The sequence below is a fragment of the Anas acuta genome, chromosome 1, assembly GCF_963932015.1.
Source record: "Anas acuta chromosome 1, bAnaAcu1.1, whole genome shotgun sequence".
In the NCBI taxonomy this organism is placed as follows: domain Eukaryota; kingdom Metazoa; phylum Chordata; class Aves; order Anseriformes; family Anatidae; genus Anas; species Anas acuta.
The window spans coordinates 28,861,479-28,878,326 of NC_088979.1; the positions used below are offsets into that span (position 1 = coordinate 28,861,479).

The window sequence follows — 16,848 nt, forward strand, 5'->3', positions numbered from 1 at the left end:
TACATTTACACTCAGAAGTAACCAGGGAACAGGAAGAGAACTTGAACTCTGGCCCCTGCTTAACTCTCAGCTCACTCCCTGCCTGCTTTTGTCCAATTACATCTCATCAAGACAAGTCCAGGAGTAACTCAGAGAACTGTTCATTCCAGAAACATCTTCCAGAAGGCAGCAACATAAGAAAGACTGTGTTGGAGCACTCTGAAAGTCAGCCTAGCTCACTACAGTGTCCTCATCCAGTGACTCAAAGCAGGAGCCTAAGGGAAGACACAAAGAACAGGTACTACGTGCAACACATGCCCTGGGTGCTCTCCAAAGCCTCCCAACACGTCTCAGAGACCTCCTGAGCCAGCTGTAGTTTTCATGTACTTAGCCTGCAGAAGACTTCTATCCAGCATGAATTACATCCTCAGGTCTCACTCCCTATTTTTAAACTGTCCTTCAACACTGTCGAGGCAGGCATTGTTCCCTCAAACACTCCTTTGTGCCAGCTGAAGGACAGACAACACGCGTTTCATGCTATAAAAACACCACTCCAGTGAGCAGCACAACGCTCAAAATATCTCAAACACAAACAAAAAATAGCAATTTTATGCTCATGGCTAGAGAAGCCTTGCTTTTATGCCACATAGGATGTAAATATCCAAGTGCTACTACACAGCGTGGACACAGGCAGTCTATTCTAGAGGTACTGAGCCCTAGCAGTAAGAATATTAGCCAGCTTTATTGCTTCACCTGAAGACCAAGAAGCACTCCCAAGAGCTAACGCATCCAGTAGTGTAAGCCCAACCTGAGAAACTGTTCATTTTTATTTATTTATTTTTTTGAGTTCTTACTTATATCTTCTACTGACAACAGATGCCATTCATTCACAAATTAAAACCAAAGTTTGGTGCTTAATAACTCCTGAAAAGCAGCACTTCTGAACTTCTAAAAATAATGACCACGTGTCCTAAACATTCATAATAAGTTCTACATGCTCAGAAAAAAATAATCAGTGGTATTGTAATGTCATATTCTGTCCATTTCCCACAGTAACATGAGACTAACAGACCTCTCAGGTAAAGGGACATATGCAGAAAATGGACATGGCAAAGAGCACAGTGTAGATATACCTACAGGATGCAGAGTGGGTTCTGCTGCACCTACCTCCTGCTCCAGCAGAGTTACTGCATTCTCTTTATGCTGTCGTTACTACAACTCTAAATTTAAGGAGTGCTGATCAAGCCCTGGTAAACTGCTACACTGGCTGCAAGAACTGCCTTAGGTCTGGCACCATGTCAGACCTCACTGGCACCCAGAGCAGCAGACAGCGTGGTCCAAGTTACCCTCTGGCCAAACAACAGCAGCACCCCCGCAGCATTTACCAAACCATTCAGTTCTGGCCCACTGGCAGGGTTGCTTGTCTTTCAGCATGACCCCCATCCTGCGTGTTAGCAGAAGTGCTCATTACATCAGACACAAAAGCCACAACGCTTGGCCAGAACTTCCATTACAGCTCAGAGCAGTAGGAAGCCAGCCCAAGGTAGCAACCTTCAGTGGAGCTCAGCATGAGGCTACGAAGGCTGAAGCTAAAAATCAGCACGGCCTGAGCTGATTTCACCTGAGAGCAGCGGGGCTGCCTGTGCCACGCTTGCACTCCCCCTTTAGGTACAAAAAGGCATCGTGTACACAGGTTAGAGCAGGCTGTTCGGGAAATTAAGCTAAATTTGGCAGAAGCAGCTGTGCTATCTGCAGGTGACAGCTGCTCATAAGAGGGGCTGAGATGTGTAGCATTTATATGCTAAGTATTTACACGTGTAGTGGCTGTAGCCATAATAATCCCTGAACAAAACTGGTTGTGCCAGGACTCATTGAACAGCTGAGGTTAGAAAGGATCTCTGGAGGTCTCCTTGTCCAGCCTCCCTTGCTCAAGCAGGGTCAAGTGATTCGCAGTGCAAATGTGATCTGCAACATGAATAATCCAATCACATATGGTAAAGTAACTATGTAAATGATCAGAAGTCTTGTTTCTTTAAATGCCATCATATGCTTTTCCTAAGCAAGCACACATATGCATGCAAATGCATTCCATAGTTATGGATACAACAATAATATTTACCTCATCCCCATGTCATTTTTGGCTGCTAGCCTAAAGGTGTACCCCATTGCTGGTGATAGTTTAGTAATTCTATACTGCTTCTGTTGGCCATAATAACACTGGCAAAACTCTCCATTTCCTTTTCCCTAAAAAGGAATAAATTAATCACATTATTCACCCTATTAAATATGTGTCCATCAATTAAAGTAACACACAAATGTGAAGTAAATTCATTTTTGAAGTGTAACATAACTTAAGAAACCCTCCCATAGTGAAGTTTTACATAAGACATACATGTATTGAATTAGAGGCTTTTAAAATTCCTTTCTACTTCCCATCTCCAAAGGGCTAGAAGGAAAAAGCAGTACAGTGTCTACAGCTCTGCCATCTCCCTCTTGGAATAGCTGTCTGGCTAGGACTGGAACACGTTTATGGGAACATTGCTGGCACACCCCTTTTATACAATAAAAGGAACACCGTTATAGGAAAATGATCTATCTCAATGCTCTTGAGAGAAGTATTGGTGAAAAGCCACTATTATGGGTGGCAGAATCACATAACTAAGAAATATTTGATACGTTATACACCCTAAGAAAAAATTAGGGCGATAATCATGTTTTCACACTTGCTTTCAGAAATTATGTAGTTGTCACTTGCCTCTCTCTACACAAGTCATAGTTTTGATACAACTCGATGTGTATAGTCACACACAACTACTTTTGAAAACCACAAAATGAAAAATAGAAGAGAGTAACTTGCTTACTTCATCCCACTCTAATAGGTAACTGTGGATTTTAGAACCATTATCGCATGATGCCTGCAACAAGAAAAAAGGGATATTAGAGCTCTAACTAGATACAAGATCAGTTAAGGAAAGATGCATGCATGGGTCAAGTCACGACAAGACCAGTGAAGGGCAAATGATGCTGCCCTTACATGACTGTTGCACTTGCCAAGACAGTCCTAATTCTGTTTCTATCCAGTGAATGCTTGTATCTATTTTTGTTTTCATTTAGACCTTGAGAAAGTATTCTGGCAGCAATGTAAAATATGACAGATTTTTTCTCAGCACTAAGATTGCAGATCTGTTCAAATCTGTCTTTCCAGACCACTTAGTTTGCTTTGCACAAATAAGCCTATGCTCAATAAGGGAGAAAGAAATTGGTTCTACAGTCCAGGAGGGGACCAGAACTCAAACCAGTGTCTCTGTTCAAGTTCATTAGGTTTATTTACAAAGGCTCCTGGCTTTTCTGGGAATCTTTTTCTCTTCGCTGAAGTCCCCATTTAATCCAATACACATACTTCAGTCACGTAAGTGTGGTTGACATAACTGTTTGACAAAACTTCCATTTCAATGAACTAGCATTTATTCACAAATCTGAAACTGCTAAAGAGCTTTACAGATTTTTAAGTAATTCTTACCTTCCACTGCAGAGTAAGAGAATTTTTGGTCCGATTAGTTATCCTGGGCAGATTTGGAGTATCAGGCTCACAACTCATTGTGGTAAAACTCTCTGCTTCTGAAGGATTCCCCCGTACACAATTGCATTCCACTTGGACTCTAGAACGGAAAACCGTCAGTAACATTTACTTCAAAATCTATATATGCAATTTCCAAAGAAAACCGAGTATTCAGAATTAAGTTACTGCCTTGCTATCTCATTATTAATATGTTACTGTTACAAATCCATAGCTGGTGAAAGCTTCTTGGTCAACGGAAGCAATGCAAAAGTAGAGTCCTTTACTTTGGATATGCATCATCACCAGCAATCAGCTTTATTCTCAGAATTACATTTGAAATATGACCACTGTTTGCTGTACTTTGGTTGGGAAATAATGATAACATCTTGCAGGCTCATTATTTGTTATAGATGTGTAAGTTGATAATACAAATAATTCTTCTCCAAGTGCTTTCTTCAGATAAGCACAATGAATCTGTTGATGTATTTTCAGAGAATCTTTTGCATCCAGCTCACTGAGTCTGTTCACCCTGTTCACCTTTTAGAAAGGCTGTGCACTAGCTCTCCGTGTACTTCAGAAGAATGATTTGTTTCTTCTGTCTCAAAGAGAAATGGTTTGCTTTTCTCATAGCTTTTCTCCAAAACAAAATAAAAGATTATTTTTTGGCCTCCTCTGCCCTCCTCCCTCCCCCCGAGCTGTGTAACCTCATCTCCCTCTTGGGTGAAACCATCTATTACTTTCTTCTTACTTAGTTTCTTCTGATTTGCCTGTTCATTTGAAAGAGAAAAAGAAAACAAACCACAGAACACCCTTTTCTCTGATCACTGGTTGCAGAAGGCCTTGTATACTGGTTGCATAAACAGTCATAGGAAAACTGGCATTGTAGATTCCATCAACAGGGAGAGCAGAACATTTGAATAGTCACTAGTGCTGCATACGGTTGCTTGCATATACATGTGGTTGCAAATATATAATTTGTCAGGTGTATCTTCGGAGTTTAGCCTTTCTCGTCTTCCTTTTAGGCAATGATTAGACTGGCAAAATTCTGTTTAATTCCTACTTCAGGAAAAGCTTATATAGCTCAATCACCTACTCACATGCTTCCTCTATAAAGACCAGAAATAAGTAAAAAAGAATCTGAACATAGCCTGGTAGAAAACAAATTATACATGGCAAAAAGAGCTAGGCGCTGACCTCTATGCTCCACACATTTTTGACATCATTGGATAAAGTTCACAAACACTACTGAAAGTAAGAACAAAATCACAGGGAAACACTTGCATATGAAAGAGCTTCAAGTCAATTTACTACTCATCCTTCTCCTGAACCTGTGCTGCAGGCCATAGCATAAATGCAAATGTGTAATGAAGAACCCCACTGGGCTCTCACTTTGGCAACTGAGACAATATTCTGGAAAACAGCACTAGGAAGTGTAGGCTCCCTCACACTGAGGACCTAGAACTTAGCACTTCCACTTGAGCAAATGGGAATCATGAGACTACTGCACTACAGGAATCTTCTCCTGCCTTACTTTATGTGGTAAGAGGCACAACATTTTTGACTCAGATCCTTACTTCTGTTCCTTTTCCTTCTGACGAGCTGTCAAGAATTGGCTCCTGATCAGTACACAGAAGTCTTGGGGTTTTCCACACCGTCAAGGGAAGCAAATCCCTCAAATGATGGATAATTGATTCTAAGAAGTTTCTCTCTGCTTGCAATTATTTCTTGAAAAAGCAATACTTTTAAGAAAACCCTAATTTCTGCCTTCACAACTTTATACTTATATAAATTACGTATTTATAAACTGCTGTATTGTATCGGATTTACTGGTCTGCTGAAGCAAAGCGAAAGCAGTGCGAAAGCAGTGCGATGAAGTTAACAGTAAAAAAAAGTTCTTGTGCAAGGTACCTCCTTCTTGTATTTGTGGGAAAATGGCATAAGGGAAGCATCATCTGTGCCTGGCTTAAACAAAAAAAATGGGCACCGTGTTGGCATGTAAAGTAAAGACCAAGTAAACAAGTAAAGACCACAGGAGCTGGGTGAGGCAGCAACAATCTCTTATGCTTTCCAAAATGGATTGTGTGGTCAACTAAGCCAACAACATTGACTTGAGAATGGCGATATTTCTACTATCATTGTGACTTAAAGAAGGATGTCATGGGGTAAAGACAGTTTCTGAAGAATTCTGCAATCAAATTTACAGGCAGAATGAAACTCTGAAAACATTCTCACTGAATTTAGTGAATAGAAAAGGAAGATACTCACTTTGCATGGTAGTCAGTTGCTGGCCTGAGATCATTTACAGTAACTTTGTTTTCTTCTCCACTGGAAAGAGATAGGATTTTGTTAAAGTTATTGTTTCAGAATCACATACTTTATAAAAAGGCACATATCTAACCTATCCACCTAACACTCCTTGTAAGAAACATCTGTTAATAGTTTGCTTCTGTTGCTAAGTATGCTAAAATGCAGATGCTTTTATCTTTGGATTTTATGGGCTTCCCTCATTTGGTTTCTGTTGTTTTGTCTCTTTTGTTTTTTTAAGAAAAATTATCTTCTTTACTCAGTAATATCAGCTCCATATACTGGAGAACGTGCATGTACAATATTACAAAAAAAAAGTACTAAATTACCAGATCCTGTAGAAGCATTGACATTTATAATTCTTCAGCCTTATAAAAATGATTATCTAAAACTGTGAACGACTGCATATACCTACTTTTTAGAGCTTAGTAAAGCAGAAAAAACACCGAAGTGACATCTATTACTCTGCTTTTAGTAAATCAGCTTATGTTAGAAAAACTCTTTTCTTCAAACTTCTAGCCTAGTAAGCAGAAAAGACACCTAAGTGACACCTATTACTCTGGTGTTAGTGAATCAGCTTATATTAGCAAAGCTCTTTTCCTCTAGCTCTAGGTCAGGGATATCCAACTTGTGATTCATGAACTGCTCCGAAGAAATCCACGGAAGGAGACTAACAACTGCTAGCTAAATACTAAAGGATTTATAGTTATTAGGGAGCTCTGTGCTTTTTATGGTAAATGTAAATTTACCATAAAATTTTTTACTGTTAAATGTAAAATACTGCTGAAGCTGAAAAAAAAAAAAAAGAACATAAAAAAAAACATTGTGTTAGGAATTACACAGTTTGAGAGTTTAGCTTGTTTTGCTGCTGCTCGAGTTGTGGGAATCTGTTTCATAGTGTACCACTGTCTCTTGCCAAGAGAATTTCCAGAGAAGGGAAGAATACCCTTACAGGGAGGAGCAGCGTGTCCTGAAGTAAATAAACACATGCACAATTTGTATTTGTTGCTACTTGTACACATCTTACTTCTTGAGAACCCGTAATTTCTAGTGCAGCTGACTGAAGTACAGCTAAGTGGTATTAAAGCATTCTTCCACAAACCTCTAAACATATTCTAACTGTTGGTATAGACCTCAACAATAAAACAGAACCACTTCTACTGAAAAAGTAACTTGTTTCAGGAAGAGAAGTTGCACAAAATTGCTAATTTTAAAATCTCCAAACACTGGGCAGATTTTTATGAGGTTTTTAGCCACACAATTAAATGCAGCACCGAATAAATACAAGAAAACGAACACCTACATATATACAGTTTTGTATTTTCCATCTTTTCCAGTATTTGAAATCATCACTTCGTAAGTATAAGCCTCTGGTGTGTTATTCTTGTCGGTGTCTTCTCCGACATCGCTGGATGGCGGTGACCACATAAGCAGTGCTGTTCTTGCCTGAATGTCTGATACCTGTAGAAACATAACTTTTGAGACTTGTGCCCTTTAAATGCCATTGCAGATAAACACTGCTTTGCCACACAGGGCCAAATAAAAGAGAAGAAAATCACACACCATTAACAGATCGGAGTATTTATACTGGTACATGATGTACTCATTACTTTTCACAGATGAAATCAAGCTGGAAATGAACATCAGGAGGAAGCTGCTATCCTAGGGCCCAGGGCTGACTGCTAAAAACTTCTAAGCAACGAATGCCATCTAGTGGGCTCCAGAGGTTAGGCACTGGGACAGGCTGCCAAGGGAAGTGGTGGAGTCACCATCCCTGGAGGTATGTAAGAGAGGTGCTGAGGAACATGGTTTAGTGGTGGACGTGGCATTGTTAGGTGGTGGTTGGACTTGATGATCTTATGGGTCTTTTCCAACCCAAATGATTTTATAATCTATGAAACATGAGATGATGGCAAAGCATATATCGTGATATCAGTTATTTCACTTAATGATGAGATTTCAGGTGTGGTTTTGTTGTTGTTGTTGTTTAAATATTTTGACATGACCAGCAGTGTGATTTTAATACCTTCAGCTGACTCAGTTTTCATATGACATATACAAAAGCTCAAGAATTTCTCCAAAATGATGGGCGTTACTGTAACAGGTAAACTCTCAACAACCTTATCCTTCTTATCCTTAGATTACAGTCTCTTTGGTCAACTACCCCAGCAAATATTTATTGATCATGATATGAACAGGGATAATATTGTGTACTCTGTTAGTAAAGGGAATACTAGAATGCATCTCATAATGTGCATTGGGTTTGGGTGCTCACACAGAAGGCAGGCTCACTAAGTGCATATATGTCCTACAACATCCCAAAGAATTCCTGTGGCAGTGCCTGCATAGACCACCCTTTGCATAACCATATCGCCCCATACTCCTGGAAGAACAGTCTGCAGCCCACACATGCTGCAAGGGGCTGGGGAATGTTCTTAATTCTACAGGTATGTATGTGTGGTTACAATTTTTAGGATTTTTTACTGAAGGATGATGCTTAGAAATCTGTATGTATGAATATTGCACATCTACTGCTGTGGTTTGGATGTTGTGTCTGCCTACTGTTTCCAATCATTTCAAAAGAATTGACAACACATTATGTGAAATGACTAGTTTCACAGTATCACTGTGATATATAGATTTATTTTTTTTTTTGAATAATTGCTCTTGGAAATCTATTACTAGACTATGAGAATCAAAATGCTATTTTCACCACTGGTGCTCTTAACCTGACTGGGTCAACTTCAAGAACGAAGCAGAGGAAATGGCTTATTGGTAACAATTTTTTTTCCTGATGTCCAGGCATCATCTTTCCTTTTACCAATTAAACCTACTTGCCCTAACCACCATGGATTTGAACAGGAGATCTCCCCTTTCCAGCAATTGTTTCCTATGCATTTGAAGTATTGATTTGTGTCTCCCCTCACTTGCCTAAATCTCTGATCATTTTCACTCTCCTTGTTGATTACCTCCTCCTGCTCCCTTATCTTCAGTGCATTGCACAGAACACTATGTAACACTTCATCTGATGCTTTAATAGTGCCTTACACACTTCAGATTACATTTCTCTTCAAACATCTCTGTGTATCTGTCTTCTTTTACACAGGACAAGTCAAAATGGTTGGTATAAATGAGGGTTGGTGTTACATCTTATTGGAACATTTAAACTTTAGAGGTTTCAGCTGCTCACTACAGAGAGAACAGAAAGGGTGGGACATCAAAGACAACACTGCAGAGTAATAGACAACTGACAGAACTTTGAATAGTAAAATTAAACCTGGAGCAGAGTGGAAATCTGTTATATAGCAACAAAAGTCAACAGAGAACAGGACGAAATGTTCTTTAAGTGTCTGGCTGGAAGAATTATCTTTAGTTATTCCCCCAGGACAATGTTTACTGGTGAACTCATGTAAGCAAGAACTTCCATAAGACTTCTAATATAATAGATGACAACTGTTAATATTGTTTCATTGTGTTAGAGTTACTGTGTTATGTACCCAGCTAAAAATCAGTGACTACGTAGGTTGTTCTGGTCGTTTTACTCTGTGTAAACAGCATATGTGACTAAACAATATTATGAAGATCTGAAGCTTTGCTGTGGCCAATTTGCCAAAGCTTAAAAAGCAAGAGTTAGTGTGATTCAACATGCAGAAATGCAAAGTGAAAGGTATTTGCAGAAGCTGGGAATTAAGGACATCCTAAAGATGCACGGAAAGCTGCAGTGTAATAAAAAAAGCGATAAAAAAATTCCAAATGAAGCAAAAAAAAGAGCTAACACGATTAAAGACAAAAGATGTTAGAAAAAAATATGAGGAAAACTCCAAGTCAGGCACTGCTCTACTACTGCTGGATGTAGAAGTTCAAACTATAAAGCACAATGCAGGAAAGCAAGAAGCATTTAGCAGTTATTTCTGCCCTGTACTTGCAATGCAGCAGAAATCCCTTTCCACCCTATGTACCACTGTAGCTGGACTAGAAAATTAACACCCTGCAGCAAAAGCTCTGGGTCCAGCAGATGGTGCCCAGTGAAACCAAATGGCCTACAACAAACCAGGTGGTCACGTTAAACCAGTGGTTCCCCTTCAGTGACACACACTTGTGTCAAACCAAGCAGTGGCAAGAAGCCAAGCCTAAACTAATAAGCATTGGGGAGCACCGGGGAGTGAACTTCTCATGGAACAAGTGTAAGAGGCACGTACCTGAGCACCTGAGAGAACTTGCTCAAAGGCAGAGAAATGAAACTCGAGGAGCAACACTTTGCCAGGGACAAATACTGGAAGTAACTTCCAACCCTATCCAACACCTGAATCTCATGGAAGCTGCTCTTTTCTTTCCTGCAACCCCAAAGAATCGGGGTGGTGGAGTGTAAAGTCCCCTGAAATATAGCTTGTGCGTGAGGGGTCACTGATCAGACAAAGAGAGAAGCAGTAAGAGTAGGACTGAGCAACAATGAGGTTTTTCTTCTGGACCATACGCTTTTTGATGCTAAATATTTCATAAGTTCTGGAGCTTTTCAGTCAACTCATATAGGTGTGTGAGTATTTTCAACCACTCAGCTGCTAAAAAATAGATAAATCACAGTTGCAAGCACATACAACAGAATATAACTTAAGTCCTTTACAACTGATTTACAAAACATTAGATTCTTTTCAGGTTCAACTTGTAGCTGGGAGAATGATTTTTAAAGACAAAGACATGACTAGGTCCAGATTATGTCATATACGTTTTGCTCAATAATATCAATAAGGGTCAAAAGCAAAGTATCAAAAGATTAGTAATGGCTAAAATGAAGATATCCTATGAAAAAGAGTTCCCTATTGTGTATAACCGCTATGGTAGTCTTAGATTACATCAGCACAGACCATTACTCCACCTTCAAGTTAAGTATGCATATGACAGTCACTACTGAACAAGTAATTATTTGGTATTGTTTATCCTCGATGATCAGTATCAATAATATCCCAATACTTGACTTTCTGAACAGTAGCCAGAGCTTTACTGAGGAATCACTCAAGTTTCAGAAATTCCCATCAGTTCTCCAGTACAAAACACTAGTGTATTTTCAAATATCACAGTGATATGTGGAGGAAAAAAATATTTTTGAAGAACAAAGATTAAGATCAGAAGAATCCACTGTGACCGATCTGAGACACTGAGGAAGGATTTTTTCAGAAAACTTGGCATTACTTATTACTTCGTGCACTTATTCAGCAGCTGCAGTTGATTGTGGTTGCAGCTCTGAGCACTGCGCTTCTTCAAAGCAGATTACACCACTTGACTCGGGCCCTAGGCGCTGAGGAAATTAAGAGGTGGCATGTCTTCACTAGCAGTGCACCTACAAAAATAATCTCCTTATTAACCACGTGCCATTTGGGTCAAAAAAAAAAAAAAAAAAGCAGTTTTAATATGTGCAAGCTGGATTGCATTCAGTGACATAAGGTACTTAACTGGTGAGTAAGCTGCATCATGTTCTAAAAGCCCTGAAGCATACACAACATGCATGAGCTACAAAACATGATGTACTCCCAAGGGCTTTACAATGCCATACAACCAGTCCTCAAACTCTGAGAACTCTGAGTCCCTGTCCCTTCTTGTCATTAAATCCCCAGCCTTCAGCTCCATTCTTCACTTTGCTTTTTGCCTTTTCAGGTCCCCTTGTCTCCTCTTCTATTAACCAAACAGCAAAGGAGGCAGATGTGATGGCTGGTGCAGCAAACTGTACTTCTTGTACTGGCTGGTCCAACAGCCAGTACTCCCTGTGCTGGCACTGAAGTTCATCCAGAAAACAGGAGCTGATGATCCACCAAGAATCCCTAAATACAGTGCTTCAAGCAAAGTATTAAACCAAACCCTGTAGAAATACTTCTGATGAGACCTACAAAAAGAAGGTGTGAAAAAATAATCTCCTGGTTCACTTGTGGGAGGGTGAGGATAATATTTCCTTGGAGAAACGGTGTGAGGCTTGCTTCTGATCATGCAAAGCCTCAGCAAACTATCCAGTCTCCCTTGCTCTCATCAGATCCCACTCCCCAAAGCTGCAACATCAGCAAGTCTTCCACCCTCCCACAGCCCTGATGGTCCCTGTAAGCCTCTCCAACGCTTACAGGGACTTTTTGCCTTCTGCTGGCTTTTTGCCTTCTGCACTGTTTGCTCTGTGGCAAACTACCACTGCCTAGGCCTGTTAGGCCTTTCTGAGGGCTGCAAAGACAGCACTTGCAGGCACACAGCTACAAGCAGTGAAATTCAAGACAGGTCATGGTGGGGAGGGGAAATGGTGAAACTTAGACTTGCCTATGAGCATAGGTTGGTTGAGTGCTGCAAGCAGAAGGAAGCAAGGGAAAAAAAGACAGGGATGTACTGGAACCGTAATGCTTTTTTGTATGTCCTCTACAACACAGTAGAAGTCACCATCTGTTGATTCTACTTCTCACAGGCTCCCTGACCACCTAGGATGCTCAGTTGCCACTCCCCGTGCCAACGTAGTCACTGCTGACATCCCAGACTTGGATGCCCTGACCAGGGGCAAAGGACTGATCCATTCGCAAAGCAGATTACTTTGTGCAGTGAAGTAATCTTCACCATAGAGAAAAAGCACCATACAGAAAAAACACCATGTCATTATGTTTAAAAAAAAAAAAGGCTATTTTCATCTCGCACACAATGGGCCAGCATTAGCACTAAATCTTCACTGCTTCACTTTGAAAAGGGAATCTGATTTTTCTAATGCTATTTTGATGCCTGTCTTCCTACAGTGCGATGTCCAACAGCAACCCAGGAACCCTGCACAATCCCTGCTGCTCGACCTAACACCGCGATAGCGGTAGGTGTTTAGTACCATCCGTGGAGATGAAATGCACAGCTGGGCAGTGAAATAACAGGCTGCAAAACAAAACCTCTGCTGGCAGGTCTCACGAGTACTTGCTGTCAAAAGGCTGAGGAGATTTAGGAAAGCTGGATTACACCCAAGCTCCTGGGTAAGGCTTGATGGTGTCAGATACAGCCTTAGGTTCACTTCTCACAGCTGTAATCCTTCCTGACCCTTTTTTCTCCCGCTTCTTGAAGTTTGGCCCTAACCACTGGTTCTTCATTCCAATCTGTACTCATTTACTCCGTACCCAATTTCTCCCCTTTATCTCCCACTGAAGTTCCGGTGCCCTTACCTCACAAATCATCTTTCTCAGGCAGTTTCAGCCTCTTGCTACTACTGCCCATTATTCCCACCACTCTCAGTCTTACTAGGAGCAAAAATAACAAACAGAACAGACAGTTGTTCTCCCAGTAGTTCATACACTGCTCTATTTGCTCCTGGTCTCATTTTCCCATCTCGGACTCCTCATCTGTTTCAGGATCCCTCAGTCTTGGTTATCCTTTGGACCTGTGCTCCTTGCCAGGAACTGTCTCTGCTCTTCATTTCTTTTCTCCACCACACCTTAATCTTCATAAGCTTTCTTTCCAGTCCCACTTTCTTCACCTAAAAATCTTTTTATGGCCCTTTCACCAGCTCTGGTCTCCAGGAACATCCCGTTCAGAGCTACTGATCTTTAACGTCACAGCTACCACCTGCACCCCAGAAGCAGCTAGGATACTCCTCTCTATTTCTGCATTTCATTTCTCTCAACCCTTTCTTACGAGATTTGATTCAGACAATTTCTACCTCCACGACAGGGGCACTGACGATACGTTATCACGTTCTGATGCTTGGACACAGCAGGATCCCAAGCAGTTAGGTCTGCCTGCTCAGCACCACAGAATCGCAGAATGGCAGAGGTGGGAAGGGACCTCTCACAGAACAGAAGTAGTTTAGTGGCAGATTTGGCTAGGTTAAGGGTTGGACTTGATGATATTAGAGGTCTTTTCCAACATAAAGGTTTCTATGATCCTAAGTGCTTGCTGATGTTCACAGGGAGCTTTCTGTGCCTCAGTTTGTGACCACTGCCTTTTATTCTGTCACTGGGCACCACTGAAAAGAGCCTGACTGCAAGAGCTGGGATTGTTCAGCCTGGAGAAGACAAGGCTTGTGGCAGATCTAATCCATGAATATAAATACCTGAGGAATGAATGCAATGAAAAGAATTCCGCACAGTAAGTATTAGGACAATTTTAGCTTCATAAATGTTAATAAATTAAAAATAACTTTGGTCATTTGCATTTCAGTGAATGAAAGTTAAGTGAGTTTTCATTACTGCTGGAAATTGAAGAATTGAACTTAGAGAAAGGGGGTATAAACGTATAAAATAGCAACAGATACACTGCTTTTATGGAAAGCTGCAATCACTTACCACTGGCTTGGCTATATTAGAAAGAAGTGCTTCAAGTGCTTTTGTTTCTTCATCCTTTTCTTAAAAAACAAAATCAAAGCAAACAAAGTGCCCATGAATCACTGTTCAGTGACTTTACATTGAAATAGCTCTTCAAATTCAACAATTGCATATAGATTACAGCATGTATAAAACACAACACCAGGCCAGCTTGTATTCAGCTAGGGCAACATAAAACCCAAAACCTCCCAGAGTTGTTATTCACTTTAAACTAGTTGTAAATCTGTTCTGTGATTTAATAGAATACAAAAAGCGTGGTTATCTTCTAGTAATGTGTAATTTTAAACAAACTACTGCTCTGGAGAAGTTAACCTCTTGGCCGAGATATTTCCTATAGATTTCTCTTTGGATGGAGTCACAGCCAAGTTACAATAGTTTAAAAGACCTTACTGCACATCAGCTGGAGGAAGGACTGACTACTGGTGACACTGGTGGCCTCCATCAATTACAGGGTGGCAAACCTGAGCTTAACCTTCAGTTTTATCTCAGGGAAAGGATTTCATGTGCTCTGCTTCAGCTGAAGGTAAGCCCAAATTTTACAGAGTAATTTTACAGAAAATGTTTTTATGTGGTTTCTCTCACACAATACATGAATTTGATCATCTCAGTAGTATTAAGTGCACAGGCTACTCAGTTTTGTAGTTGCAGACGGGCATTTTTAATTCACTTAAAACCTTCCTTAAACTAAAACGTATAAGATGGAAACAACCTCTCTAAAAAATATATTAAAAAAATTTAAAAAAGATTTCTGAGGTAAAATCTATTTACAGTTTTATATTTCTAAGAGTGTCCATGCCATTGAAACTAACTAAAATGTGTTTCTAATTTCTGCTTGTTAGCACAAGTCACAGTACATCATTTTCCAAAATGTACATCAGTACATCATTTTCTAAAATAAAATAATAATTAAAAAAAAAGGTGGATTTCTCCATTTTTTGTATAAATAGTTATAAAGAACTGCTAACATAAATTTTTGCAATGTATGTAAACAGCACATTTTGTCACCTGTGCCTTGGTGAAGTCTGCTTATAGATAAATACCAGATGTCAGAAAGTAAACTGAATGCAAGACAGATGTCAGAGTGGAACTAGTGACATGTATTCATCCAAATTTGAAGCAACAGGTCAATGAATGTTCCCAGTTGCTGAACTCAGGTTGTATTATAAAGGTGGCCCTTGCTACTAAACTTTCATGGGGTTTTCATAGTTTTGTTCTCTTAGAGCCATTGTTCCTACATGAGGAGCAGGCTGCTTGCCTGAACTCCATTCCACGTCTATCACCCAACTTCAAGACTGCCAAAGGATGGTGTTCTACCTACAAAGCTGTGCTCAGCCAGATACTGGACTTGCATATTTTATATACACACACAATTTTTGTTAACACTTACCTTCTACTTCCGTGTCTGTCTGAGAATTACTTTTTCCTTTACACACAGACTTGCTTTTGGTAGAACCTGTGCTTACGCCAGCTGTGTCCTGTCCTTTTGAAAGTCCATTAGGTTCACTTGTAGGAGAAGGACATTTCTGAGGAGATGATGGAGGACTGTTTAATTTATCCTTCTGAGTTCCATGTCGATCTTTTAATTTTTTTTGCAACCTTTCATATGTTTTACTAGACCTTTCATCTCTAAAGTTGGCTCTTCCATGAGCAGGCAGAGTATCTAAATGAAAGTAAAAAAGAAAAATAAATAAATAACAAAGAACAGAACGTAATTAAAGATCTATTTAAAAATGTCATGTGAGTTAAGTGTGTGCTTCTGTGCAAAACTTCATCTACATTCCTATTATAAAACTGAACCATCCAGAAAGTGAACTTACATACAGTAATTGGACATTAACAACCTGTTAGAGGAGAAAGTGTAATCTTTCCTTCCCACATCCTTTTTCCGCTTACAAAATTATTTTTAAAAGGTTTCTATATTCTTCCCTAAGCTGTGAGGTGCAGAATAAAGTTATTACACTACTTCATTACATAGGAGGATTCTGCTCTGATGCTGAATACAAAAAATAGAGAAGTTTTAAGTTTTTGGAACACTATTACTTTAATGGGATTTCTGCAGAAATCAACAGGAAAAAAAACAAACAGACAAACAAAAAACAAAAGCAAAGGGCAACTGAAAGACACTAGAAGACAGGAGATAGTATATGGCGAGGTCTTCTAAGTGCACTAGACCTGTACATGGCAAGCCAAAGCATTGCTGCAGCATCACCGAGGGCCCACCTCTACGTCAGAACATGGTTTTAGAGAAAAAACGTTAGTACGAGACTAATGAAAAAAATTAAACTGCAGAGTTCTTCTGTCTAATTAAAACATTTTTATCCATTTCATCTTTATGTTTAAGCACGGTTTAAAGACTCAAGATTTAAACATTTTATACCACATGGCACCAACTCTTTCCTCAGTGTATTCCTACCTGCATACATAATGAAAACTCCCCCAAAAACACATCTTTAAAAACCAACATAGAATTTGACTGGAGTTTGAGAATTTGAAATTGCATCACTCAGTCTGAAGAACAAAATTATTTGTTATTCCTTCTGTGCTAGGAATTTACAGAAAGCAAGATGAAATAAAAACTTCCTTGCAAGAAGGACACAATCAAAAAACTGCAGAGCTTGTCAGTCTCTGACTTTTTAAATCAGTTTAAGTCTGGAAACTTTGACAGATTATTATTAGAAAAGCTGTATT

At 39.7% G+C, this 16,848-nt stretch overlaps 1 protein-coding gene across 5 annotated transcripts in view; it reads right to left on the reverse strand.

Moving 5' to 3' along the window:
- FNDC3A (fibronectin type III domain containing 3A) overlaps nt 1-16,848 on the reverse strand; it is a 114,725-nt gene that overhangs the window by 26,215 nt on the left and 71,662 nt on the right. For all 5 annotated transcript variants that reach the window (XM_068674515.1, XM_068674506.1, XM_068674498.1 and 2 more), the window contains 7 exons: nt 15,548-15,820; nt 14,122-14,180; nt 7,146-7,303; nt 5,804-5,863; nt 3,500-3,638; nt 2,841-2,894; nt 2,099-2,223 (listed from right to left, as the gene is read on the reverse strand). In XM_068674515.1, the coding sequence (XP_068530616.1) occupies nt 2,099-2,223; nt 2,841-2,894; nt 3,500-3,638; nt 5,804-5,863; nt 7,146-7,303; nt 14,122-14,180; nt 15,548-15,820 (868 nt within the window). The remainder of the gene's footprint in view (nt 1-2,098; nt 2,224-2,840; nt 2,895-3,499; nt 3,639-5,803; nt 5,864-7,145; nt 7,304-14,121; nt 14,181-15,547; nt 15,821-16,848) is intronic.